We start from the raw sequence: 26,579 nt of genomic DNA on the forward strand, positions 1-26,579 counted from the left end.
AATGGTTAAGAAATATATAAATACTGCAAGTATGATACTTTACTTTGAAAAAGGCCTGATGCTTGCTGGTGGAAGTGGGTCACAGAAAGTTTGCAGCTCATGTGTTACTATGAAGCAGTGGAAGGAGAGTCATCTGAAATCAGAAGAAAAATTGTAATACTAGACGTGAATGGGCATGGCGCATGATGCACTGGTAGGTGTTTCAGTGTGTGTATTTTGCGCATCGCTATGCTTCAGCTGTGTTGTAGTTTTCTGTGTTCACCTAATGTTTCAGACAGTAACTCATGAACAAGCTTGACATTTGAGTTATGCTCAAACTGTTGCCTAATATATCATTTGTGTTGGAACAACTCTGTGATTTTGAAACACGCATTGCAGCAGAGCTATTACCTCCATTTCCAGTGAAGTGTAAACTGAGACTCAAGGTAAAATGACTGGCCCAGGGTCATGGAGCTAGGAAGTGGCAGAGCTGGGATCTGAGCTAGAATCTGCCTAAGTACTTGACTCTATGTCCCAGGACCCTTCCTAGTCTCTCTCATGGGAAGCAAGTTACATTGACCATTAGCAAGAGGAGAGATTCTGGGACCTTACTAAGGAGAAAGAATGGTCCATGGTGTCTGGCCAGTAGTTAGGAATATTCAGGGTGATATTTACCCTATTTTATGATGACAACACAGCATGGCTAGGCCCTAGACAGTCAAAGTGGACACCTGGTGGCTTTAGTGCCAGGTCCCAGGGTCCTGGGCAGCATAGGCTGTTCGCCCCTGACTTTCTCAATATTTTAACCATTGATGCAGCTTTGTTGGTGTGTTCTAGTTGAATATCAGCCTTAATAAATAATCAGCCCTTGATAAATAATGTTTGGTCAGTTTGGATAGTTTTAGTTATAGAATGTCTTCCCATTCCCCAAACTTTTAATTATGAAAAACTTTAAAGATATATAAAAGTTGAGAAATAGTACCAGCATATCTTCATTCTATAATTAAGTCATGTTTGTTTAATATAGTTTTTTTTATTTGAGAAATTGTAGGTTTACAGAAAAATCGTGCAGAAAATAGAGTTCCCATATACCACACTATTATTAACACCTTGTATTAGTGTGACACATTTGTTACAATTGAAGGAATAGTATTATGGTTGTACTATTAATTAATAGTCATGGTTTACATTAGAGTTCACTGTGTTGTACAGTCTTACGTTTTTTTTTTTTATTTTATTCTTCTAACATATATACAGCTTAAAATTCCGTTTTAAACACATTTTAATATAATTCAGCTCTGTTAATTACATTCACAATGTTGTGCTACCATCACCACCATCCATTACCAAAATTTTCCCATCACCCTGAATAAAAACTGTACGATTTAAGCATTAACTCCCCATTCCTTAACCCCACCCTGGCACCTAGTAACCTGTATTCTAGTTCCTGACTATATGAATTTGTTCTAACTATTTCATATCAGTGAGATCATACAATATTTGTCCTGTCACATCTGGTTTATGTCACTCAGCATGATGTCAAGGTTCATCCAGTTGTTGCATGTATCAGAACTTCATTCCTTTTAATGGCTGAATAATGTTCCATTGTATGGATATACCGCATTTTGTTTATCCATTCTTCTTTTCAGTGGACCCTGGGGTTGCTTCCACCTTTTGAGTATTGTGAATAATATGAACCTGGGTGTGCAAATATCTGTTCAAGTTCCTGCTTTCAACTCTTTGTGGTATATACTTAGTAGTGGGATTGCCGGGTCATATGATAATTCTATATTTAACTTTCTGAGGATCTGCCAAACTGTCTTCCATGGCAGCTGTGCCATATTACATTTCCACCAACATTGAATGAGTGTTTCTATTTCTCCATATCCTCTCCAACAATTGTTATTTTCTTTTCTTTTTTTTTTTTTAGTAGCCATTCTAGTGGGTATGATGATATCTTGTGGTTTTGATTTGTATTTCCCTAATGCCTAATGATGTTGAGCATCTTTTCATGTGCTTTTTAGCCATTTGTATATCTTCTTTGGAGAAATGTCTATTGCCCTTTTTTTTTTTAATGGGTTATTTGTCTTTTTGTTCTTGAGTTTTAGGATTTCCTTATATATTCTGAATATTAAACCCTTATTGGATATGCAGTTTCCAAATATTTTCTCCCATTCTTTGTGATAAAGTCCTTTGCACAAAAGTTTTTAACTTGGATGAAGTCCCATTTATCTATTTTTTCTTTTGTTGCTCGTCCTTTGGGAGTCAAATCTAAACAACCATTGCCTGACACAGGGTCCTAAAGGTGCTTCCCTGTGTTTTCATCTAAGGGTTTTAAAGTTCTGTTTCTTATATTTTACAGTGTCATATTTGCTTTATCATTGTGCATGTGCATTTTTCTCCTTTGTTAAGAGTAATACATGCTCAAGTCTGTTTTTGCTGAGCTGTTTGAAAGTTGCAGATATTTTACCACTAAATACTTTAGCCAGCATCTCCTAAGAGTAAGGACTTCTTCATTCTGAACCACAAAACCATTATCACTGCTGAGAAAATTTACAATTCCCTAATATCATCCAATATCCAATATATTCAAATCTCCCCAAGTATCCCAAGCATGTTTTTTACTTATTATCTTACATGCAAGCCATTTAAAATGTTACCGGTTGGGATCACACCTGTCCATGTGAACACAGCAGGAAATGCAAAAAGAAAAGGCAGCCTTTTCTTGCCTTCCAATTAGCAAACTTGCCTCCTTTTGTTCTCTTGCTTTCAGGGCAGAACTCTAGGGATTCTAGAAGGGGTTGGAAGTTCCTGTTTTTGTGTTTATAGGCACATGGGTATCATGTAAGCTATATCCATACCCAGAGCAGCCACACATGGAATTCAAGTTTGTAATTAAAAAGACTTAACTGATGTAGCCTTATTATATTTCCCTCCCCTGTAATAAAGCATAGCTGGCATATCTAGGTCTGAAGCTTCTAAGGCAAACAAAGATGGTCGTGTCAGCGTGTTGTTTTCAAAAAGAACAAAAAGTTATGATTTATTTGTCCCTGAAAATAGATGACAAGGTCAAGACCAGTGTAAGCTCAGATGTGAGCATCTTCCAGAGCACTTGCTCATGATTCTGGGTGTTGGGCTAAACATCCCCCTTTCTACTTTTCATCTGTTTGACCCCCAAAAGGGGCAAATTAAGGAACTAAAGTCATAAAAGTCCCCAAATAAAGATATGTTAGATTTCTTTAAATATAGTAGCACATAACAAACATACTTCTACCATTTTTAATGATAATGATCAACACTTCTTGAGCACAAACAATAGATAAACACATGGAAAGTGCTTACTTAGCACGGCGGCCAACACACAATAAGTTCAGTGTTAGCTGTTGTACATTGCACTGACACTGTGTGAATTTGAATCATTTAGACTTGAAACTCCACTATAACATTTTATATAATAAAGCCTCATTTTATATGTAGCTTTTAAAGAATGGGAATCTGTCACCTCTACTTTTTTATATTATTATTTTTTATTTAAAAAATTTTAAAATTTTTAAATTGTTTTTTAATTTTTTTTAAATTATTTTATTTTCAGCAGAACAACTTGTGTATAAAATCTGTGTCAGTGGGCTTGTATGTCAGTCAGTGTGCTGTCCCTTTACACTAAGCACTTTCATTTAATCCTCCTGATAGTTCTGTGGTTTAGGGATTGCCATTGGACTCATTGTATAGACAAGAAAACTAGAGCACAGAGAGGTTAGGTGCCTTAACCTCAAACTGGAGGTTGAAATGGTGGAGCTGAAACCCCAGCCCAAGCCTGTCTGACTTTTGCCCAGTCTGTTTGTTGCCACTCGTGACCACCATGCAGTCCCACCTCCTATGTTTTCAGCTCTGTCACAAATGTAATGTTGGTGTATACATACCTTGTACTGTGAGCTGGTTTAGAGAAAGAAAACCAGAGTTTCTTTGGATTCGTTTAAAGTAGTATTCAGGTATGGTGGTGTGGTTCCTGTGCTGCCATGTGCTAGAAAAACATCCACAAGAATATGGTGGTCAAGGGTGTGGGCTCTGGGGCCAGACCGGGCTCAAATTCCAGGTCCCTTACAAGCTGTATGACCTTGGTCAAGTTATTTGACCCTTCTGTGCCTCAGTTTTCTGATCTGTCAAGTGAAGATAATAATAATACTTCATACTGATATTGTAAAGAAGAAATAAGCTACTATAATGGTTCAGGCACATAGTATGTGCTGCTATAGGAAGCGTTAGCTGTCATCACCATCATCATCATCATCACCACCACTACTGCCATCACCAAAGGCCTTACCCAAGGTTGGCTTCAAAGCAGTGTTTTGGAGTGGTGGTGTTCCAGGGAAGTGACACATTTCCTTAAATGATTATTTAAAAAACCACAGTGAGATACCACTTCACACTCATTGGAAAGGCCATGATCAAAAAAAGCAGAAAGTCACAAGCGTTGGTGAGGATATAGAGAAATTGGATCCCTCATGCACTGCTGTTGGGAATGTACAATGGGCTGCTGCTCTGGAAAACAGTCTGGGAGTTCCTCAAAGTTAAATGTAGAGTTACAATTTGACCCAGCAGTTCTACTTCTAGGTATATACTTAAGGGAATTGAAAACACAGATCCACACAAACACTTGTACATGAATGTTTATAGCACCATTGTTCAAAATAGAAAAAGTGGACACAACCCAAATGATCATCAGCAGATAAGCAAAATGTGGTATACCCACACAGTGGAATATTACTCAGTCACAAAAAGGATTGAAGTACTGAACCATGCTACAACATTGTTGAACTTATTAACATGGTATTAAGTGAAAGAAGCTAGACACAAAAAGATTGAATTTATATGAACTATCCAAAATAGGCAAATCCATAGAGACAGAATTGATTAGTGGTTACCAGGGGGTTGGGCGGGAAGGAGAAGTAGGACTGGCTGGTAACGGATACAGGGGGTCTTTTGAGGATGATGGAAATGTTCTGGCATTCAATAGTGGTGATGTCTGCACAACATAGTGAAAATATTAAAATCCATTGAATTTGTACACTTTAAAATGGTACAATTTATGTTGTGGGAATTATATCTCAATAACAAAAGTCAAAGAGGGCAAAAGAAAAGAGTGAAACATTGCCTGTTCAGGTTAGTAGAGCTCTGGGGCTGGGCTTTTAGTAAACAACCCAAACAGCCCCAGCCCAGGTGATTATGCCTAGCCGGCCCACGGCAAAAAAACCTTGGTTTGCAGCCTTCCCATAAACTACAGGGATTCTGGGAAACCAGTCACCTACCTGCCAAGGAAACCCAAGAAAGTTTGATGTATTGTGTAAACAGAAGGCAGACAGGCTTTCCAGATGAGCCTAAGCTAATGGCTTAAGAGTGTTTAAAAGAGAAAACTATGTACCCTGACTGGTCTGAACTCCTTGCTCAGTAAGCAGAAATCGTGCATTAAGAATGAGAAGGGAAAGTATTTAAAGCTGGCATCGATAGCCTGTGTTTGCCCCATTGTCCAGGGTTTGGTTAATGCGTGGTTCTCCGGTGAAATTGATTAAGGTGGAGACATGTTTTTCCTCTTCGCGGCTCTCCTGGTGTGCCCCCTTTCTGTAGAAGGCAGGAAATTCTCCGGGAATTAACACCAAAAGGGTGTGCTCCTATTTAAGCAAATTAAGGCCTTTGGGAACCCCCAGGCGGTCACTCAGGTTTTATCAGGACTAATGAGCCCCATTACCAGGCGAGGTGTTGAGCCAATTTTATTTACAGTGCTTAGAGCCGGTTCCTGTGCTATTGAAATTCCCCAAAGTCCTCCTAAATGGGCCTCAGATGTCAATACACTGCCCGCCCTGTCAGCACTTTAGCCCTCCACCTGCAGGGCAGGCTTTAATGAGATGCCCCAGTATTTCTGGAGCAAACCACTCCCATCTAGAACCTAACACCCCACTTCGGGCAACTTTGTGCAGGGAGTGAAAGGCAGAGAGGCAGGCCAAGGTGGAAGTGGGGACCAGGCAGGTCTGAGTTCAAACCCCAGCTCTGCCTGTTCCCTAGCTGTGTGACCTTGGACAAGTCATGTCACTTCTGTGAGCCTCAGTTTCTCCAACTGCAAAATGGGGATGATGCAGTACCTACCTCCCAGAGTTAAGAATATTAACTGGGATTCTGCCTGGTGCCTCTCATAGGGTTAACAGTTGATCTGCTATGGATACCCATAGGTTTGAACTCACTAGGGTAGCCTGCAGGCTTGGCCAGCTTGCAGAGACCCATGAGGTTACGGGGGCTTTTGTGCCCCTCTTCTGTTGGGGCCTGACCCTGGAGCGCTTGGAGTCTGAATGAGAGATTCCAAAGCCCTGGATTCCTGGCCATTCCCAGGCCCCACCGTGGCCCCTGGGAAAGCCTGCTCACCTCTGCTGACCCATGTCACTGCAGGTGGCTCAGCTGAAGGGCCTCCTCTCCATGTTGACTTTAGGGGAATCAGGGACCTCCTTGGGGTCTGGATGGATGTTTGGAGGAGACAAAGTCACCATGAACTCATTCAACAAATATTTATTGAGAACCTGCTAAGTACTTGTAGGTGCTATAGATGTAGCAATGAACGCAACATTTAGGCAAAAGCCTTGTTTTACTGGGAAGGGAGTAGATAATAAGGCCAATAGGTGCAATAAAGATATAATAAGGTGGTGAGTGCTGTAGTGACAAAATAAAGCAGGGAAGAAGGGCAGGGAGGGAGGGATGGAGGCAGATGGGGACAGTGGTCAGGGCAGACCTTGATGGTGATATTTGAGCAGACTGGAGAGGAGGGAGGAAGGGGAGCCATGTGGACATCCGGGGACGAGCATTCCAGGCCAAGGGATGAGGAAGGTAAAAGACTCGGGCAGGAGTGTACCTAGTGTGCTGGTTGAGGCAGAGTGAGTGGGTGATGGTAGTCGGAGACAATGACAGAGAAGTGGGGGCCTGATCACAAGGACTCGGGCCTTTGCTGTGAGAGAGAAGGGGAGGCTTAGGGGCTCTGGAAAGAGGGGTGTCCTGCTCTGCCTGCAGAGAAGAGGCCGAAGGGGCCTGTATGGAACCAGGAAGGCTGCTAGGAGGATACTGTGATAGTCCAGGCTCAGAGATGAATTGGGTCCAGGGGAAAGAAGTGTCCATGATTGCCTCTCTCCATGTTCTTCTCTCACTCCCCATTTGACCACCCTCCTTGCCACCCCACCCACCAACCAGTGCTTTCTTTTTATCATTCACAATATCAGAGCATGCTAGCAGGAGGGTTTGGATCTATCTGCAGGGGGGGAGGGGTGTGGAAACAACCAGTCATTGTGGCCTTGGGTGGGTCCCCTCCACTCTCCCTCCTAACACCTATCATGTTTTTTAATTTGTGTGTTTGTTTAGAGAAGTTGTAGGTTTATAGAAAAAGCATGCATTAATTACAGAGTTCTCATACACCACCCAATTACTAACACCTTGCATTAGTGCCAACACCCATTTTAAACCCTAAGTCTGTCTGTAGCCCAGAGATCCTCTTTCGGGGGAGGGACTCAGGCCTTTGCTGAAGCCCAGTCACAAACCCAGAACCGTGGCTCAAGTCAGGTGCTGGCTGCGGAGTCCTCAAGGAGGGGGAGATGGTGTCTGTTCCGGGGATCAGGCAAAGCAGAACAGGGAAACAGGGTAACTTCCTTTTGTGGCCACAGAGGCCTTTCCATGGGGCCCTAGAAGGGAAGTGTTGGTGTGGGCAGACGCAGTTCCCTGTGGTACCACAGCTTTGACCGGAGGGGTGTGCAGGTATTGGCTTTCTCAAGTTCAGCACTTCCTTCTGGCTTGACAGGCACCCCTGAAGGCAAGGGGCCACTGCACAGGGCGGCAGACCCTGAGGGGTGCAGACAGAAGCCAACAGGTGGCATTGGAGGGGTTTGGCCTGGAGAGATGGTCTGAGGGTGCTGCCCAGCCCCTGCAGCCTGCACGCCCACCTTGGTGCCTCGGCCCCTTCTGCAGGTTGGCATCAGCAGCTGCAGAAGTTTCCAATTTCTTATATACCATCTTTAATATAACTACATGGCTGAGCCGTTGGTAAGAACTCTCCTCGAATCTTTCCGACTACAAATGGCACGTAGGGACTGTTCTATTTTAGAAAGAGGAATCTGAGACTCAAAGGGTTAATTAACTTTTCTGAGATCACACAGCTGCTTGGAGGCACAGTTGGGATTAAAACTCCAGATCAGCCTAGACTCCAAGCTTGCACATCGAACTTAGTGCTCTCCCTATATGCGCCATCTGTGCTAATACTTTGAGGGAGGGACACTCCAGGAGCTGGCAACGCTGTTCTGTTTGGGGTCAGCTTTTAGGATAAGACATTTCCTTCTCTGCTCAGGCTGTCTTGCTGTATTTTCTCTCCCCTGGCCCTTGACTTGCCTCCTGGTGCCATCATGACTGACCTTCTCGAAAGAGCGAGCGCTGTAAGTCATCAAACTCGGCAAGCCTGTCTCCTCTCCCAGGCACCTCCACACCAGTCGGTCTGTCACTCTGCAGAAGACTGCCCACTGTCCTGGCCCCTCTGCCTCTGGACTAGCTCCATGGGTCAATGGTCCTTGTAAAGCTCACTCTTGGAAAGGAAACCAACACTCATTAGATCATTAGATCACAACCTTAAGAATGTTCTTATCAACCAAAAATAGAATCAGACAAGACAGGACTGTGGAGCCTCTCATATCCCGAGTGTCTTTTTTCTGATAATGTAACCCAAGGCTGCATTGGGGGTTTGGAAGCCACATCACATCGGTTCCCCTTTGAAGTTACAGTCTACTAAACACCCATGCCTCCTTCAGTTCAATCCTCTCATTAAAGAAAAGAAGACAGGAAAACAAATACAAACCAATTAAATGGTACAAAAGTATAAAAGTCTTTCCCAGCTGTTCTAACCCCCACCCCCTTAATCAGCAGTTCACTGTCTTAAAGACAACCAACCATACCAGTTTCTTGTGTATATAAAGATTTTCTAAGCAATTTCCCATCCCATTTTGCCTTTTTAAAAAACAAAGCAATATAGCTTGAAGATCTTCCCATGTTATAGATTTACTTGATTCTTTTAAACAGCTGCCGCATTCTTTTTAATTTCTGCATTTTCTTTAAAATGGATGACCATCATTTCTTTAACCAGTCCCCATCAATGCTGATTCTATCTTTTGCCAAATGAACCAGCCTGCAGGGACTCTCCCTGCACTTACATCCTCATGCACATGTGTGAGTCCATCAGTAGAGTCTAGAAGTGGGCTTTGCTGGATGAAAGGCTTGAAGCCTGTAAAAGCTGTACATTTGGACAGAATGCCCTCCATAAAATTAGTACTGGTTTCTATTCACTGAGGAGGCCTTTGACCCTCACATCTTTGCTGATACAGCTCAGCCCCTGTGTGCTCAGATGAGATAACCAACCCAGGAAGAATGAAAGGGGCTTCCCTGAGGACATGTCTTTCCTGACTTGGCATCTTACATACTTCTTACTCCACCAGCTGACCCGAGGCTGGGCCCCAGAATCTCTTCCTTCTCCAGTCATGTGTCAGTCACCCCCCATAGTCCTACTTAATTTTTTTCCCCAAAGTTTCTATATATATGCAAACTATGTACATATAGTCTTATCTCTTTCTTTTTAGTTACACAAAAGACAGCATTGCTTTGCACCTTGCTTTTACCACCTAGCAATATGTCTTATCGTTCATTCCACAGCAGTGCATAAAGAGCTTTCTCATTTGTTTCATAGCTGCTTTGTATTCCATTGTAAGGAAATTCCGTAATTGATTTAACTAACACTCTATTGATAGATGTTTGGGTTGTTACCCATGTTTTGCTATTACAAACAATGCCTTAGTGAATAACTTTTACATACATCATTTTCCCTGGGTGCAAGTCTCCAATTCCTGATCCATTTGGAAAATGGCAACAGGCCTGGGTAAATGGGCCATGGGGTCTGAGTTGCAAAATTAAGAACGTGAAAAGCTGGAGAAAGCTGGAGAAACACTATCAGGACAGGAGCCACAGCTCCATATGTTGGTTGTGTGAGTTAGCCACGTGATCTGGACTGTGCCCCAGGATATACTGAAGTCCACATCAGGGTTTGGTAGGTTGGCGCACCTGCCTATGTATGTAAGTATTTATTTACTTATCTTTTTACTTGGAATTCTTAGAGTGAGCACCCAGTTGAGATATTTCTACCTTTTTCTGGTCCTCAGAGGGATGCAGCATTGGTTGTGGGACCTGAGCAAAGGCACACTTGGAGGGTGGAGAAGCTACCTTTAGAGCCAGCCAGAGTAGGTTTATCCATTATTTGTGGAAGCAACTGCTTTTCATATCAATGCTTGTTTGTTCTTGATAATAAAAAATGATGCTAGCATTCATTAAAAAAAAGGAGGGGGGGTGCTTGTAAGCACTTCTGGACAAGTGAGCACTTGTCTTAGAGTCATCTGAAAATGCATGTGACCTTGGGACTCTGTGGGAAATGCCCAACTTCTGCAGTTTTTGCTTCCAGCTGTTCTTTTGGGCTGCTTTAGGAGTTTTGTTCCAAATGTCAGAGGCAGGGGGTCCAAGCTTTTCCATCACAACCCAAGTTTTGAAGTGGTGTATGTAAGCTTCACGTTCGTTCTTTTTGTTTGTTTTATAGTTATTAAGATTTATTCACATGCCATACAATCTTCCAAAATATACAATCAATTGATCACATTACCATCCTATAGTTGTTCATTCATCACCCTGATCTATTTTTTTAACGTTTTCCTTGTACTAGAAAAAGTGATAGTGAGAATTAAAAAATAGTAGTTAAAAATGAGCACCCAAATCGTACCCCCCCTCCCGTCCTATTTTTCCTTTAGTTTTTTCCCCATTTTTCTACTCATCTATCCATACACTGGGTAAAGGGAGTGCGATCCACAAGGTTTTCACAATCACACTGTCACCCCTTGTAAGCTACGCTGTTATGCAATCGTCTTCAAGAATCAAGGCCACTGGGTTGGAGTTTGATCATTTCAGGTATTTACTTCTAGCTATTGCAATACATTAAAAACCTAAAAAGTGTTATCTATATAATGCATAAGAATGTCCACCAGAGTGACCTCTCGACTCCATGTAAATTCTCTCACCCACTGAAGCTTTATTTCTTTTCACAATCTTTCTTTGTGGAAGCGGTTTCCAGACCTTGTCCTTGAGTTATTCAGTGATTCAAGATCCTGGATTCCACAACAGCTTTCCCAGGTTTCTGCTGTTGGCATCAGCACATTTCTATTCTTGGGAAATGTGGTCCCAGATTGGTGCAAATTTCTGCCTGGGTTGTGTTCTTTGCAGAGAATAGATCTGGGGCTTTAGCGATCTAACTTTGTGCCTGGCTTGGACTTCCTCACCCCCTCCTCCACGTTGCTTTCCACTATACCTGGAGCGGCTCTCCTTCCTCAAGGCAGAGTAGATTAACCAAGTGGTTAAGAACTCACACTTTGGTATTGTCAAGTTACAGACCTGGAACAAATCATTTAAGCCTTTCTGGATCTCAGTTGCTCATCGGCAACAAAAGGATCAGAACCCTCACCTCCTTCACCAGGGGCACAGGAGAAGACGTTTGTGCAGTGCTCAGCACTGTGCCTGCACACATTAACATAGTGACTATCGTGATATTAAATATTTACTCTTATAATTATTGTTAATTAAGAATTAATTAAAGCTTCTCTTTTTATAACTCTAATCTTGGCATTATTGGGTGTGTGTGGATTGCGTTCATTTTTGAACCATGAGCCTTTGACTCATGGGGTCCTCTTCAAAGGAGACCCTAATAACTTTTTACAGCTTCATTTACATACCATGTAATGTACCCACTGGAAGTGTAAAAGTACAGGTTGTGCAGCCGTCACCACAATCCAATTTTACAATACTCCCATCACCCCACAACGATCCTTCAGGCCTATTGGCAGTCAAACCCCACACCCCACCTCCAGCTTCAGGCAACCACTGAGCTGCTCTCTCCACTTTCCTAGAGTCTTCATACAAACGGCATAGTCCTGTGAATGGCTTCTTTCACTTAGCATGATGCTTTTAGGCTTTTAAGGTTCACGTGCACTATTGTTTATCAGTATTTTGTTCCTTTTTGCTGAGTAGCTATACCATAGTTTACCCATCCTAATAACTATAGATTTTTTTTTTAATGGATAAGTGGGAAGAAAGAAGAAAATTGGGGAAGAAGTTCCTTTAAAAAAAAAAATTACAAAGGTAATATCCAGATCCTAATTTTGAAGGAACAGGGTACATAAAGGAATGAAAGTCAGGGGGAATAAATGAGTTAGGAAAAAAGTTATAGACCAAGATCTGAAGGACATGGTCCTTAGTAGTGGTTTCTCTGCATGGATGGGGCTGTGAGTTCGTCCTGCTTTTGACTTGTCTATGCTTGTTTTTTTTTTCTTAACAGCTTGATTGAGATATATTCACATACTGTTACGTTTCATCCATTTTAAAGTGTTCAAGTCAATGACTCGCCGTATATTCACAGAGTTGTACAGCCATCACTACAATCAATTTTGGAACATTCTCATTAACCCCCAAAAGAAACCCTGTACCCCTTAATCATCACCCCCTCATCCCCGCCCCCCAACTTCTCCCCTCCCCAGCTCTAGGCACCCGCTAATCTACTTTCTTTCTCTATAGATTTGCCTATTCTGGACATTTCATAAAAATGGAATCATGCAATATGTGGTCTTTTGTAACTGGCTTTCACTTAGCGTAATATTTTCAAGGATCATCTATGTTGTATCATGTATCAGTACTTTTTCTTTTATTGCCAAAAGCCATTCCATTGTATGATATACACATTTTATTCATTCATCAGCTGATGAACATTTGGGCCATTTCTAGTTTTGAATAATGCTGCGATGTCATCTGTGTTTTGTAAGCCACCCCCCACCCCCAAAGGTGCACAAGTTACTGCTGATTTGGAGGAAAAATAGATCTGGATAGCAAAACATGTGGAAGGAAAGTCACTGTGGAATGGGGGGTGTATTCAGTTATGTGAGGAGGGGAAGTTGCTGGATACCCATGTGCCCTATAGTCTCAGAGCCAGAGTTGAAGACAGGAAGGAGGCCCCAAAGCCCTGAAGATCAGGCTGGACAGAAGCAGCAGGACTGCAGGGGTTAAGGGCATGGGCTCCGGGGTCAGATGGACCTAGGTTTGCATCTCAGCTCTGCCACCCATCAGCTGTGTGACCTTAGGAGAGTTACTAACATTTCTGACCCTTTACCGATAAACCCTGGGATGTTTGTAAAGTGCTTATTATGTCTCCTGCCTCTCCCAAGGGCAGCCTTTGCCCAGCAATTCTCAGCCTTCACTGGGTAATAGAAGCACCTGAGGAGGGTTTTTAAAGATGCCAGGGCCCTAGCAGCCCTGGAGATTCAGGTTTCGTTAGCCTGGGTCAGGGACCAGTTACTAGTACTTTGTAAAAGCTCCTCAGGGGAGTCTATATGCAGTGCACGCTAGACCCCGGATGGAAATGATGCGAGGAGTTATTTTGGTCAATGTACTTTATTTCACAAGTGAGAAACTGAGGCCTGGAGAGGCCTTACCACTGCTTGAAAGTCTAGGACCCAGTCCCCCACCACTTGGGCCTGTCAGCAACCTTCCTGAGAGGGGTCAGCAGGGGCTATGGGTGGGGTTGGCTCAGCTCCTTTGGAGCCTGCCCTGGCCTTGGAAAAGTGGGCCTGAGGGAGCCTTTTCTTTCTAATCAATAAGCAAACTTCCTGGAGTTGCCCAACCTGGCCACAGGAATGTTTCCTGGGTGGCAGCCAATGGGAATGATCAATTCTCGCCTCTGCATTTAGGCAGGTGGGGTGGGGGTGAGGGTCTGCCTATTCAGCCAAAAGTTGGAACAATAAACTCCCTCAATTTGGTGTGGAAGCCAGAAGGCCTCCCTCTTCTGTTTTTTTTTTTTTTGAAAAAACCAAATAAGTTTCCCTCCCTGGGACGGTAGGTTTAGGTGCCTGGGAAGAAGTGCCCCCCACCCCCCATCTCTGCAGGAGGCCGGATGGAGTCTGTTGAAATTATTCCTGTCCACCCCCTTTTAAAAAGAACTGGTATGAGATTCCTTAATGGTTAGTGTCCGCCTGGAAAATTAAAATGACACACTTGAGCTCCTCAGGCTGGAGCAGAGAAGCAGCTCCAGTGTCTTCAGTCAAGCTACCAGAGCCCTGTGCGGGCAGGGATGTCGAGATTAAACTGCAGTGTTCTTTTGTTTGTTTTTTCCTTTTTTCTTAGAGAAGTTGTGGGTTTACAGAACAATCATGCATAAAATACAGGATTCCCATACAGCACCCCACCACCAACACACTTGCAACAAGTGTGGAACATTTGTTACAATAGATGAGAGCACATTAATTTTCTCTGTTGAGTTCAAGGTTGGCTCTCCTGGACAGGAAGAGGCACAGCCCGCAGTGGACGTGCAGGACTTGACTAGGCCTGGAAGGCGCCTCTCGGGCCTCATTCCCTCGCTTCAGGCACATCCCTGTTCAAATAACTCTCCTTGAAGCCCTTTATTAAACTTCCCCCTTCACCCCCAGCTCCATGTAAAGTACTTAGCACAGTCCTTGGAGCTCCCTTTTCCTGCTTTATTTTCCTTCCTTACCCTTCTCATGCCTGATGTGTATTAATTCACTTGTTATTTTGCTCTTCTCCACTGGAAGGTAAGCTCCATGAGGGCAGGGACTTTGCTTGGTTCACAGCTCTATTCCCCAGGCCTTAGAATGCTTCCTTTGCAAGAATAAGGGCTCAATAAATGTGTGTTGAATGAACAGAAGAATCCTTGAATCTATCCCTCGAAGGAGGCAGGAATGTCTCCATTTTACAGATTGGGGAATCTGAGGTTTGAGGGAGGTTAAAATAAATTGCCTACAGTGGCATGTAAGATACCAAGCTGGGGGTTGAGCCCAACTCAATTTATCCCCATTAACACAAATGTAAACCTATAAACCTATTTGCACTGGCTTTTCACCAACTCCGTAAGTGCCATTTATGACAGTTACAATGAGTTGGCTCAGGGCTGATTCTGATCAGCATCCGTGGTGTGTGCTTCCAGAGAACGATAAAAGCATTGACCCAAGCAGAAACAGGATTGGGAAGCAAAATACACCTCCAGAATGACCCAGCCTACATGAGTGACCTCAGAACAGAGGGGGAAGAACATCAAGGGTGATATATTTACTCTGTTTCCTTGTTTACTCCCCTTCACCGGGGTAAATGTGCCTGGGCTAATTTTTCCTTAATCTTTAACCTCTGCCCCAGTCTGTTTTGATGGTTCCCCCTCTGGGCAATGCTGACATCTGTTTTCAGAGTGGAAGTTAATGAAGACAGAGACCATATATGATTTGTTCTGGAAGAGGACATTTTGGGGGAGGTTGGGAGGAAAGAATTTGATAAGTTTCATGAAAATGAACTTCCCATCCCAGGGATCCCATGGGAGCTGCCAATCAACAAGAGAGATTTGGCGGGCTGTGGGTGCCCTGGCCGAAAGTCCCTGGAGCACATCTCCAGGCTGTGGACGCCTACACAGGCTGGGAGCTGTGTATGTGCAACACGATATTGCAAGCTGCTTATCTTCCCCAGAAAAAAATGTTTGGGATTAAAGCTGGCTGATAAGAGGAACTCTGACTTATTTTAGCTTATGCAGCCTGGTGACCCAAAGTGGAACATTCTTGAATCTGTAGCCTAAACTTCCTCCTTCCCATGGCCGTCCGACTGTCCTTATATCCTTCTGAGAGCTGGAATTGGGTTCACTCGAGGAGAGGAAGAAGAGGGAGTGTGTGAGAGAGGAAAATGGAGAGAGACGTTTCCTATTGTTCCCACCCTAGTTACTCTCTGACCAGCCCATCTTTTGTGTGAACTAACTTGCCAACATCCGTTCAGTCAGCAAAGCCTCATCGAACTTAGTTTTCCCCTCAAGACCTGGTCTTGACGGTGTCATCAGACCACAGGCTCTGCTACTTAATAGCTGTGTGACTTGACTAAGTCCCTTTCTCTGCGCCTCAGTTTCCTCATTTATAAAGCTAGCAATACTAAATCCATACTTCACAGGGCTGCTGTGTCTAGTAAGGTTATTGGGTTGTTGTCCATATTTCTCAGTAGCTAATGGATGCATACAATTAGAGATTTCTTGGGATTAAGAGACAGTCTTTCCTGTGGAACTTCAGTCTCTCCTCAACGCCCCCCAAATGTGGGCAAATTGGAGACTGATGGTCCTTTTCCTTGCATTTTTAAATATCAGTGAGCAGCTTGTAAAATGCTACTTATGCTTTCTGCTGAATGTGGGTACCCAATAAACCTGTAATGTCCAGTAATTCTGTGGTCACCCATCAATGACAAACATGCCAGAATTACCTGGTGTTAAGAAAGTGGTCAACTTAGAAAGAAATTTTAAAGGTGGTGATATCTGGAAGTGTTGTGACTTTCTGGTTAGTGTTAGACACACTGCTCTTAACCAGCAAAAAGAAAACCTGCCTAGCTAAATGAGGTCGTCTGTCTCCCCAAGATTCCTTTTTCCCATCACATTAAATTCCTTGGCTTTTATCTGCAATAGTTAAGTTAGAAACTGTCAGTGTGGGGATACACAATGGCAGCATGACCCCCAGGAGCCTTGGAAGACTGTGATCTTGTCTTCAAGGTCATGTGTGTAACTTTCTCTTCCTGAGGCTGGGTGCTGCAGTTCAAACGGCCCTTGAAATAGAGCTAAATGCAGTGCTCTTTGGTGGCAGCTGTGGGAAATGCGTTTGGATGTGAGGGAAACAATCCATAATGCATGCCTTTGTGTGGAGTGGGGAAAACACTACTTTCAAGTAGTTGCCTCTAAGAGGCTGGATTATCCTACTAGTTACCAAATAACTCAACTATGGTTAGCCGACTATGATATATATATAGCAGGCTCCTGTCTTTAAATCTCAGCATCTCCTGGAAATATATACAGGCTTTTGAGACTGTCTTGTTCCTACCCACTCGCATTCCAGTTCTGGGGTTGGGGGGGGTAGGGGTGGGAGAAGCAGCAGAACCCTTAACGTGCCGTGACGGCAATGCACAGCAAAGGATGTTGCCGAGCACTTGAAGCCTGTTCCTGGACCAAAAGCTTTCCATGAACTTGTGTTTAATTTTTTTTTTTTCTTTTCTTTTTTTTTAATTGTGATCTTTAACATATATATGTAACAGTGATAACATTCCATGTACGATTTCACAAGTAGTAGTTAGAGAGCAAAACTCAAAGAATGTCATGGGTCACAGTTACACAACTTCAGTCATTTCCATTACTGTAAAATACGACATACATACAGAAAGGTGTCTTCTTTCGGTGTACAGCTCAACAAGTAGTCATATAGGTAATTTCAAAAATTGTTATGGGTTACAGTTCCACAGTTTCAGTTCTTTCCTTATTATGCAATACAATGTATATACAGAAAGGTGGAGACCTTCCAGGCATGATTCAATGAGGAGCTATGGAGCAAATCCCCGAAGATGAATTTCATTAACGTACCATAGTCACTCCTGACCATTCCCATACCATTAAGATCACCCTCATTATCACATCTGTTACATATTAGATTATTGTTCCCCCTTCACTAGGTTCTGACTATCTCTAGGTCCCTTATATTCTACATTATAAGACACTTGACATTTTTCACAGAGTTCACATTAGTGGTAACATACAATGTCTTCCTTTTGTGTCTGGCTTATTTCACTCAACATTATGTCTTCAAGGATCATCCATGTTGTCATATGTTTCACGACCTCGTTCCTTCTTACTGCCGCGTAGTATTCCATCATGTGTATATACCACATTTTATCCACTCATCTGTTGGAGGACATTTGGGTTGTTTCTATCTCTTGGCAATTGTGAACAATGCCGCTGTGAACACTGGTGTGCGAATATCTGTTCGTGTCACTGCTTTCAGATCTTTTGGGTATATACAGAGAGGTGAAATTGCTGGATCATACTTGTGTTTAATTTTTACTTGAATTTCAGTCATCTCTCCCAGGGTCCTCTGTTTAAAGCTGCTACTTCTGCCAAATAAGCTAGAATTTGGGGCTGTAGATGAATGACAACACGGAAGAGTCAGTGTGTTGAAGGCACTTCACAAAACAGTGATTCTCTGTGTTTTTGTCATTATGCAAGTAATGTGTTCTTACTGTAAAAGGTAATCTAATTCAAAGACATGAGAAAATGTTAAAAAAAAAAAAAACTGCCTCCCACCCTTACTCTAACTCCACTTTTAGTTTTCCCCCCACCTCCACCTAATCACTGTTAACCTTTTGGTGTCTAGAATTCCAAACGATTCTGGGAATGTCTTTTTCTTCTTTGTTTTGTCTGTTTAATTGATTTTCTTAATAAGTATTCCTTTTTTATTGCTAGAAAGCCCGGCCCCATTTTACACGTGGGAAGAGCCCTCACTTTGGTCTCAGACAGGCTTGTCTAGAAGCCTAGTTCCTCCACTCACCTGCACAGGCAGGGGAAATGAGGATATGCCTCCCCCTAAGGTGGCTGGGAGGACAAAATGAGAAAATTGGACATGAAGAACATAATACCAGGGTCTGGCTTGCAGTGGTAAGGGGCCTGACCTCTCCAGCCAGACTGCCTGGGTTCAAATCCCAGCCCTGCCACTTACTAGCTGCTGCTGATAGTACCAGCTTCAGAGAGTTGTGGGATTAAATGGGTTCATCAAAAGTGCTTAGAATAGAGCCCTGCAAATGGTCAGTGTTAGGCACATGTTTAAAATATTAATAAAATAGTCAATAAGTGGAAATCGAAGCTCTTAGTCGAGGCTGTGGTTTTTGATGGGGACGATATTGTGGTGCAAAGATTTGCCTGTCTAGAAATGGCCAAGTTCTTGGTTTTTGTCATTGGGATTTGGTTTGTAGACCAAGTCACCAAATAACTGGCCATGCTGGGTTATAGATACTATCCTTAAACCCCTGATGACTTTATTTAAGTTTTTATTGTGGAAATGTTCAAATACATGCAACCCCCATGTACCAATCCTTTGGTTTCGACATTTTGCCATTCTTGTTTCCTTCCACTTGCTGGCCTTAGCATTCACTGTGTCACAGAGACACTGCCCTGCCCTCACCAAGGTCAAAATGAGCTTCCCAGAGCCTTGGGAAGCTGGAGATCCCCTCAGTCTTAAAACGAAGGATTTATCTGCCTAGAAGATTAAGTAGCAGGAGAAGATAATGAATCTTAATGAGCACCTGGAATTTCAGGTTGAGGCTGCCTGTCATGTCTCTTAGGGTGGGGCTTGGCTGCCTCTACAACAAGGTGCCCCAAAGCAGGTAATGCACCTTGCATTGTTATTTGCAAAAACATCTTCATTTTTTCAGGCTGCCACCCTTGGCATGTCCAATCATGCTTGTCCTGACTTTCACTGCCCAGTTTTGGGGCTAGTGAGGAAAAGAATTTAGTTTCGTAAACGAGGGCAGCTCATGTTCCTTGCTTACCAGAGAAGCCCCCAGACACAGTCCGGACACCCCATTATTCTGGGGCCAGGGACAGTTACTTGGAAAACATCTTGTTCGGTTCCTTGGAAAAGAAATTTTAAACTTGAAGGACTGGATTTGCCCAGTCTTGAAGGAACTTTGCATTTCTTCTCCTGTTGACATTTTATGGTTCATTTGTTCATTTCCCAAATAGGTGACTTCTAGTTTGTCTACCCATATACAGAGAGATAATAATAGTTGTTATTAATCACCTCTTCCATTTCCATTGCTCTTTAGTTTTCAAAATATGACCACATTCCTTGGCTTGGTTAATCTTCACAAAACCCTGGAGAGTTAGGCTGGACCAGTGGTGGTATCCTCCTTGTTGACAGAGAGGTTAAGCAATTTGCTTAAGGCCACACAGCAAGAACATGGCACAATCTGTGTTTATAATACAGTCACAGGTTCTGAGACAAACTGTTTCTTCTTGTTGCACCCTTGCCATCTTGTATTACAGTTTCTCCCTCCACTTCCCCCCATCTCCATCCCAGCCCAGTGTGGGAAGTGAAGAGGTGAGGACAGGGGTGGAGACATGGTTTTGACTTTACACACTGGGAGGGAGGGTGGGGTGAGAAGGACCCTTCCTGTGAACTCTTATTGGTTTGGTTGCTTAGTTTGTTTATTTGCCGGGAGCAGACTCTTAGCTTCTGGAGGAATAGCAACCTTAGAGTCTACCTTGAGATCCTAGCTTTGAGGCAGAATATCTTTTCAAAATAGTCAAGACCCTAATAGGGTGTCTCTCTCGGGACAAAGTGAGTGCCAGCCATGAGTGTAAGTAATCCATGTTAAGGGCTGGTCCCAGCTCTGCCATCTTACTGCTAGTTAAAGGATGTTGGACAAGTTTCTTAACTTCTCAAAACAGGGATTATCATGGTATCCACCCTCTCGCCCCCAAACAGTCTTTCTCCCAACAGGTGTCTTCTCTTGTCTTCTCTGGCAAGAGCTGGAGGGCGAGGCCGTGTGCTCCAAAAACCTTCATGAGGGTTCCCCCTGGTGGAAGAAATGAAAACTGCGGCCTGGGCATCTGGGATGGCTTTAGGGCTTTCTGGCAGAAACCCGATCTTCTTGATGGTTGTAGAGGTGTCTAGCCTCTGGGCCTAAGAGCACACATCATTTTAAAGAGCACTTGGAGGAAACAGAAATTCCACAGAAGGGATAAGGAGCAATTATTTCAAAGGGAGGAAGATGGGCCAACTTGAGTTTCCCAGAATGATACAGTATCGACGTTCCCTCTGCCTGGAAGGCTCTTGAGCAAGTTTCTGCAAGGCTGGCTCCTTCAGGTCTCCTCGGGTGCCTCTATCTCAGATCTGTCCTTCCCATTCAATATACGTTACAGCCAGACTCCCCTAACCACCCCCTCCCCCATCACTCTTGCATCACCCTCTTAAATTCCTTTATATCTAGCACTTATCACTACCTGAAGCTATTGGGTTATGCATTTGTACTCCTCTTCCACAGTCCTGTAGGCTCAGTGAGAGAAGGTATCTTTCTTGATCATGATCTTGCCCTTAACGCAGTGTCTGGCATACAGCTTGATGGATACTGTTGAAGGAATCCTTTTGGACCCTGAGATTTAACATAGACACTTTTCAGCACAGCTTCTCCAGCTTTGAGTGTTAACACTTTTTAAAGTTTTAATACCTCAATAGCTATAAAGCTTTAAATAATTTTGCCTCTAAGCCATTGGTCATAATATTCTTCAACCCATATAGCCCTTTTCTGCCTTTTGCATTTCTCTTGCCACCCTGTATGATTGGGTGAGGACCCTCTTTCTTATGAAACCTTCTTTATCTCCTAGCTGAGGGGGATCCCCTCTGTGCATCAGATCACAAGCAGATATTACCTCTATGTGCTTCAGATAGTAAGCATATGATCGGTGCTCAATAAATATTTACTATTATCAATATTTCTGTGGACTACTTATGGGAGTTGAATATATGATTAAGCAAGTTGTATCTGTTTTTTATTTTACTTAAGTTTTAGTATTATTATTTCTTGCCAAGCATTGTTCTTAGAACAACACTAGGAGGCAGGTACTATTGTTATCCCCATTCTGCAGCTGGGTAGAGGGAGGCACAAGAGAAGTTAGATAACTTGACCAAGCTAGATTTGAACCTGGGCAGTGTGTTTTCAGATTCCATGCTCTTAACCACTACATCATACTGGCTTTCTGTAATTACCTGCTACCTATTATCTATATAACTTGTTAGTATCTCACTGTATCTCAATTGTCTAAATTTTAGACTCAGTCAGTATTCTGCCTTAGTTATTTTAGTGGATCTTTTACATACTGGTGAGAGCCTTTTAGTTCCCTGTGAAGGAGAGGCCCCTGATTTGTTGTTATTTGAAAAAGAAGTTACTTTGTAGACAGGTTACTCTTTGCACTTTGCAAGTAGATGAGAAAACATTGACCACAATTATTGTCACCCTAGAATTGTGAAGAACATAATAGTGTTACAGACTCCTTTGAAATCTTTGCTGCTCTGTCACCAGATTTTTGGTTGTTTTTCTTGTGCATGTTTTGTGTGAGTTTGACTTTTGGTGGGTGAATCGAATTTACTTTTTGAAGGTGGCATGTTTCCTGTCTTTAATGTCCGATTTCCTGATTTTTGCCCTGCAGTGAGTTTTGAAGGATGCACTGGCCGACCAAGGACAGCCTATTTTTCCGATGACGCCCGATTCCAAGTGGCCTCAGATGGTGTGGTTTCAGTTAAACGGCCTCTGCAACTTCATAACCCGGAGACCAGTTTTCTTGTCTCTGCCTGGGACTCCGCCCGCAGAAAGTTCTCCACAAAAGTTACGCTGAAGACAACCGGGCACCATCACCGCCACCAACATCATCATGTACGTTTGAGCGTTTCTTAGAAGTTCACTATTTATTTTATTTTATTTTATTTTTTTTAAATATTTAAAATGTTCATTTATGAACCACATGGAATGAGTTCATATGCCACTAATAGCATAAACATTACATATTGAGATAGACAGCATTTGCAAATCTTTATTGCAATGGGAAATGTGCTTTTAGGAAGATAGATAATGCATCATTTTAATGTGAATTTCCATGATGATTGGAGAGGTTCTGAGAATTCTTTCACATGCCTTTTCTCTTCAGCTAACTGTAGGGTTTTGTTTCTGACTCATTTTCTTTTGGAACTGGATTTTTCTTATTTGTTGATCTGTAGAAATTCTTTTTATATTCTGATGCTAATCCTTTGTTATATGTGTGGCAGAAGATGAAGTTTAAAACACAGTCAATATACTCCTTTACTCTTTGGCTGGATTTTCCTTAGTCCTAACCAGATCTGTTTCATTCATATTTCTAATTGATGTCTCTAAACTTTTTCAGCTTTTTAAATTAATTGATGTTTGTGGTAATACTGACATTCATAGCTGACAACTTCTAGATCTAAGTTTCAGGGATCAAATGGATACCCAAAGTTCCAGAGAATCACCAAGTTATACACAAAGATCTCAGCATCTTAGAATTTGGAGATGGGTATTTCAACTCAGTAATAGCTGTGACAGTTGTAAGAACTTACAGTCTGGGGACCATAACAATAAGCATTCCCCTAGTAAGCTGTATACAAAGATTCAAATTTCAGAGTTATCACATTGTAGTTAGTCCATATTGGTGAGGCATTATAATGTTTGTCTTTTCATTTCTGGCATACTTCACTCAAAATGCAGTCCTCAAGAATGATTCTTCTCATTCTGTATCACAAAGCTTCACTCACTCTTGCAGTTTCTCAGTATTCCATTGTATGCACACACCAGAGTTCACCATTTTGTACATCAGCTGATATAACCTGAGGTCATGTGATGGTGAGGTTCATGTGTCAACCTGGCCAGGTGATGGGGTCCAGGTGTCTGGTCTAGGAAGCACTGGCCTCTTACTGCAAGCATATTTGTGGCAGGTTAATAACTGTTTTCTATACTTTTGAGGAATCTTATAGTCTTTATGTTCTTCTTTTTTTTTTTTAATCTTCATTTTATTGAGATATATTCACATACCACGCAGTCATACAAAACAAATCGTACTTTAGATTGTTCACAGCACCACTACACAGTTGTACATTCACCACCCAAACCAATCCCCGACACCTTCACCAGCACACACACAAAAATAACAAGAACAATAACCAGAGTGAAAAAGAGCAATTGAAGTAAAAAAGAACACTGGGTACTTTCTTTTATATTGAGATCTTTGGTCCATTTTGAGTTAATTTTTGTGTAGGGGGTGAGGTAGAGGTCCTCTTTCATTCTTTTGGATATGGATATCCAACTCTCCCAGCCCCATTTGTTGAAAAGACCATTATGACTCAGTTCAGTGACTTTGGGGGCCTTATCAAAGATCAGTCGGCCATAGATCTGAGGGTCTATCTCCGAATTCTCAATTCGATTCCATTGATCTATATGTCTTTCTTTGTGCCAGTACCATGCTGTTTTGGCAACTGTGGCTTTATAATAAGCTTCAGAGTCAGGGAGTGTAAGTCCTCCCACTTCGTTTTTCTTTTTTAGAGTGTCTTTAGCAATTCGAGGCATCTTCCCTTTCCAAATAAATTTGATAACTAGCTTTTCCAAGTCTGCAAAGTAGGTTGTTGGAATTTTGATTGGGATTGCATTGAATCTGTAGATGAGTTTGGGTAGAATTGACATCTTAATGACATTTAGTCTTCCTATCCATGAACATGGAATATTTTTCCATCTTTTAAGGTCCCCTTCTATTTCTTTTAGTAGAGTTATGTAGTTTTCTTTGTATAGGTCTTTTACATCTTTGGTTAAGTTGATTCCTAGGTACTTGATTTTTTTAGTTGCTATTGAAAATGGTATCTTTTTCTTGAGTGTCTCTTCAGTTTGTTCATTTCGAGCATATAGAAACATTACTGACTTATGTGCATTAATCTTGTATCCCGCTACTTTGCTAAATTTGTTTATTAGCTCTAGTAGCTGTATTGTCGATTTCTCAGGGTTTTCTAGATATAAGATCATATCATCTGCAAACAATGACAGTTTTACTTCTTCTTTTCCAATTTGGATGCCTTTTATTTCTTTGTCTTGCCGGATTGCCCTGGCTAGCACTTCCAGCACAATGTTGAATAACAGTGGTGACAGCGGGCATCCTTGTCTTGTTCCTGATCTTAGAGGGAAGGCTTTCAGTCTCTCACCATTGAGTACTATGCTGGCTGTGGGTTTTTCATATATGCTCTTTATCATGTTGAGGAAGTTTCCTTCAATTCCTACCTTTTGAAGTGTTTTTATCAAAAAGGGATGTTGGATTTTGTGAAATGCTTTTTCAGCATCTATTGAGATGATCAATTGATTTTTCCCTTTCGAGTTTTTAATGTGTTGTAATACATTGATTGTTTTTCTTATGTTGAACCATCCTTGCATGCCTGGAATGAACCCCACTTGGTCATGGTGTATGATTTTTTTAATGTGTCTTTGGATTCGATTTGCAAGTATTTTGTTGAGGATTTTTGCATCTATATTCATTAGGGCGATTGGCCGGTAGTTTTCCTTTTTTGTAGCATCTTTGCCTGGTTTTGGTATTAGATTGATGTTAGCTTCATAAAATGAGTTAGGTAGTGTTCCATTTTTTTCAATGTTTTGAAAGAGTTTGAGTAAGATTGGTGTCAGTTCTTTCTGGAAATTTTGGTAGAATTCCCCTGTGAAGCCATCTGGCCCTGGGCATTTATTTGTGGGAAGATTTTTGATGACTGATTGGATCTCTTTGCTTGTGATGGGTTGGTTGAGGTCTTCTATTTCTTTTCTGGTCAGTCTAGGTTGTTCATATGTTTCCAGGAAATTGTCCATTTCTTCTACATTATCCAGTTTGTTGCCATACAGTTGTTCATAATATCCTCTTATAATTTTTTTAATTTCTTCAGGATCTGCAGTTATGTCACCTTTTTCATTCATTATTTTGTTTATATGGGTCTTCTCTCTTTTTGATTTTGTCAGTCTAGCTGGGGGCTTGTCAATCTTGTTGATCTTCTCAAAGAACCAACTTTTGGTGATATTTATCCTCTCTATTGTTTTTTTGTTCTCTATGTCATTTATTTCTGCTTTAATCCTTGTTATTTCTTTTCTTCTACTTGGTTTAGGATTGGTTTGCTGTTCATTTTCTAGCTTCTTCAGTTGATCCATTAGTTCTTTGATTTTGGCTCTTTCTTCCTTTTTAATATATGCGTTTAGTGCTATAAATTTCCCCCTCAGCACTGCTTTTGCTGCATCCCATAGGTTTTGGTATGTTGTGTTCTCATTTTCATTCGTCTCTATATATTTAGCAATTTCTCTTGCTATTTCTTCTTTTTTTTTTTTTTTTTTTTAATCATCATTTTATTGAGATATATTCACATACCACGCAGTCATACAAAACAAATTGTACTTTCGATTGTTTACAGTACCATTACATAGTTGTACATTCATCACCTAAATCAATCCCTGACACCTTCATTAGCACACACACAAAAATAACAAGAATAATAATTAGAGTGAAAAAAAGCAATTGAAGTAAAAAAGAACACTAGGTACCTTTGTCTGTTTGTTTGCTTCCCCTACTTTTCTACACATCGATCCATAAACTAGACAAAGTGGAGTTTGGTCCTTATGGCATTCCCAATCCCACTGTCACCCCTCATAAGCTACATTTTTATACAACTGTCTTCGAGATTCATGGGTTCTGGGTTGTAGTTTAATAGTTTCAGGTATCCACCACCAGCTACCCCAATTCTTTAGAACCTAAAAAAGGTTGTCTAAAGTGTGCGTAAGAGTGCCCACCAGAGTGATCTCTCGGCTCGTTTTGGAATCTCTCTGCCACTGAAGCTTATTTCATTTCCTTTCACATCCCCCTTTTGGTCAAGAAGATGTTCTCCATCCCACGATGCCGGGTCTACATTCCTCCCCGGGAGTCATATTCCACATTGCCAGGGAGATTCACTTCCCTGGGTGTCTGATCCCACGTAGGGGGGAGGGCAGTGATTTCACCTTTCAAGTTGGCTTAGCCAGAGAGAGAGGGCCACATCTGAGCAACAAAGAGGCATTCAGGAGGAGACTCTTAGGCACAAATACAGGGA

The 26,579-nt window shown here is 42.0% G+C and overlaps 1 protein-coding gene across 1 annotated transcript in view; it reads left to right on the forward strand.

Annotated features, from left to right (window-relative positions):
• LOC119518565 (cadherin-1-like) overlaps window positions 1–26,579 on the forward strand; it is a 78,100-nt gene that overhangs the window by 24,122 nt on the left and 27,399 nt on the right. Inside the window, exon 4 of the mRNA XM_037815788.1 lies at window positions 22,121–22,344. Coding sequence (XP_037671716.1) covers window positions 22,121–22,344 — 224 coding nt within the window. The remainder of the gene's footprint in view (window positions 1–22,120; window positions 22,345–26,579) is intronic.

Source organism: Choloepus didactylus, chromosome 22, assembly GCF_015220235.1.
Source record: "Choloepus didactylus isolate mChoDid1 chromosome 22, mChoDid1.pri, whole genome shotgun sequence".
Lineage (NCBI taxonomy): Eukaryota > Metazoa > Chordata > Mammalia > Pilosa > Megalonychidae > Choloepus > Choloepus didactylus.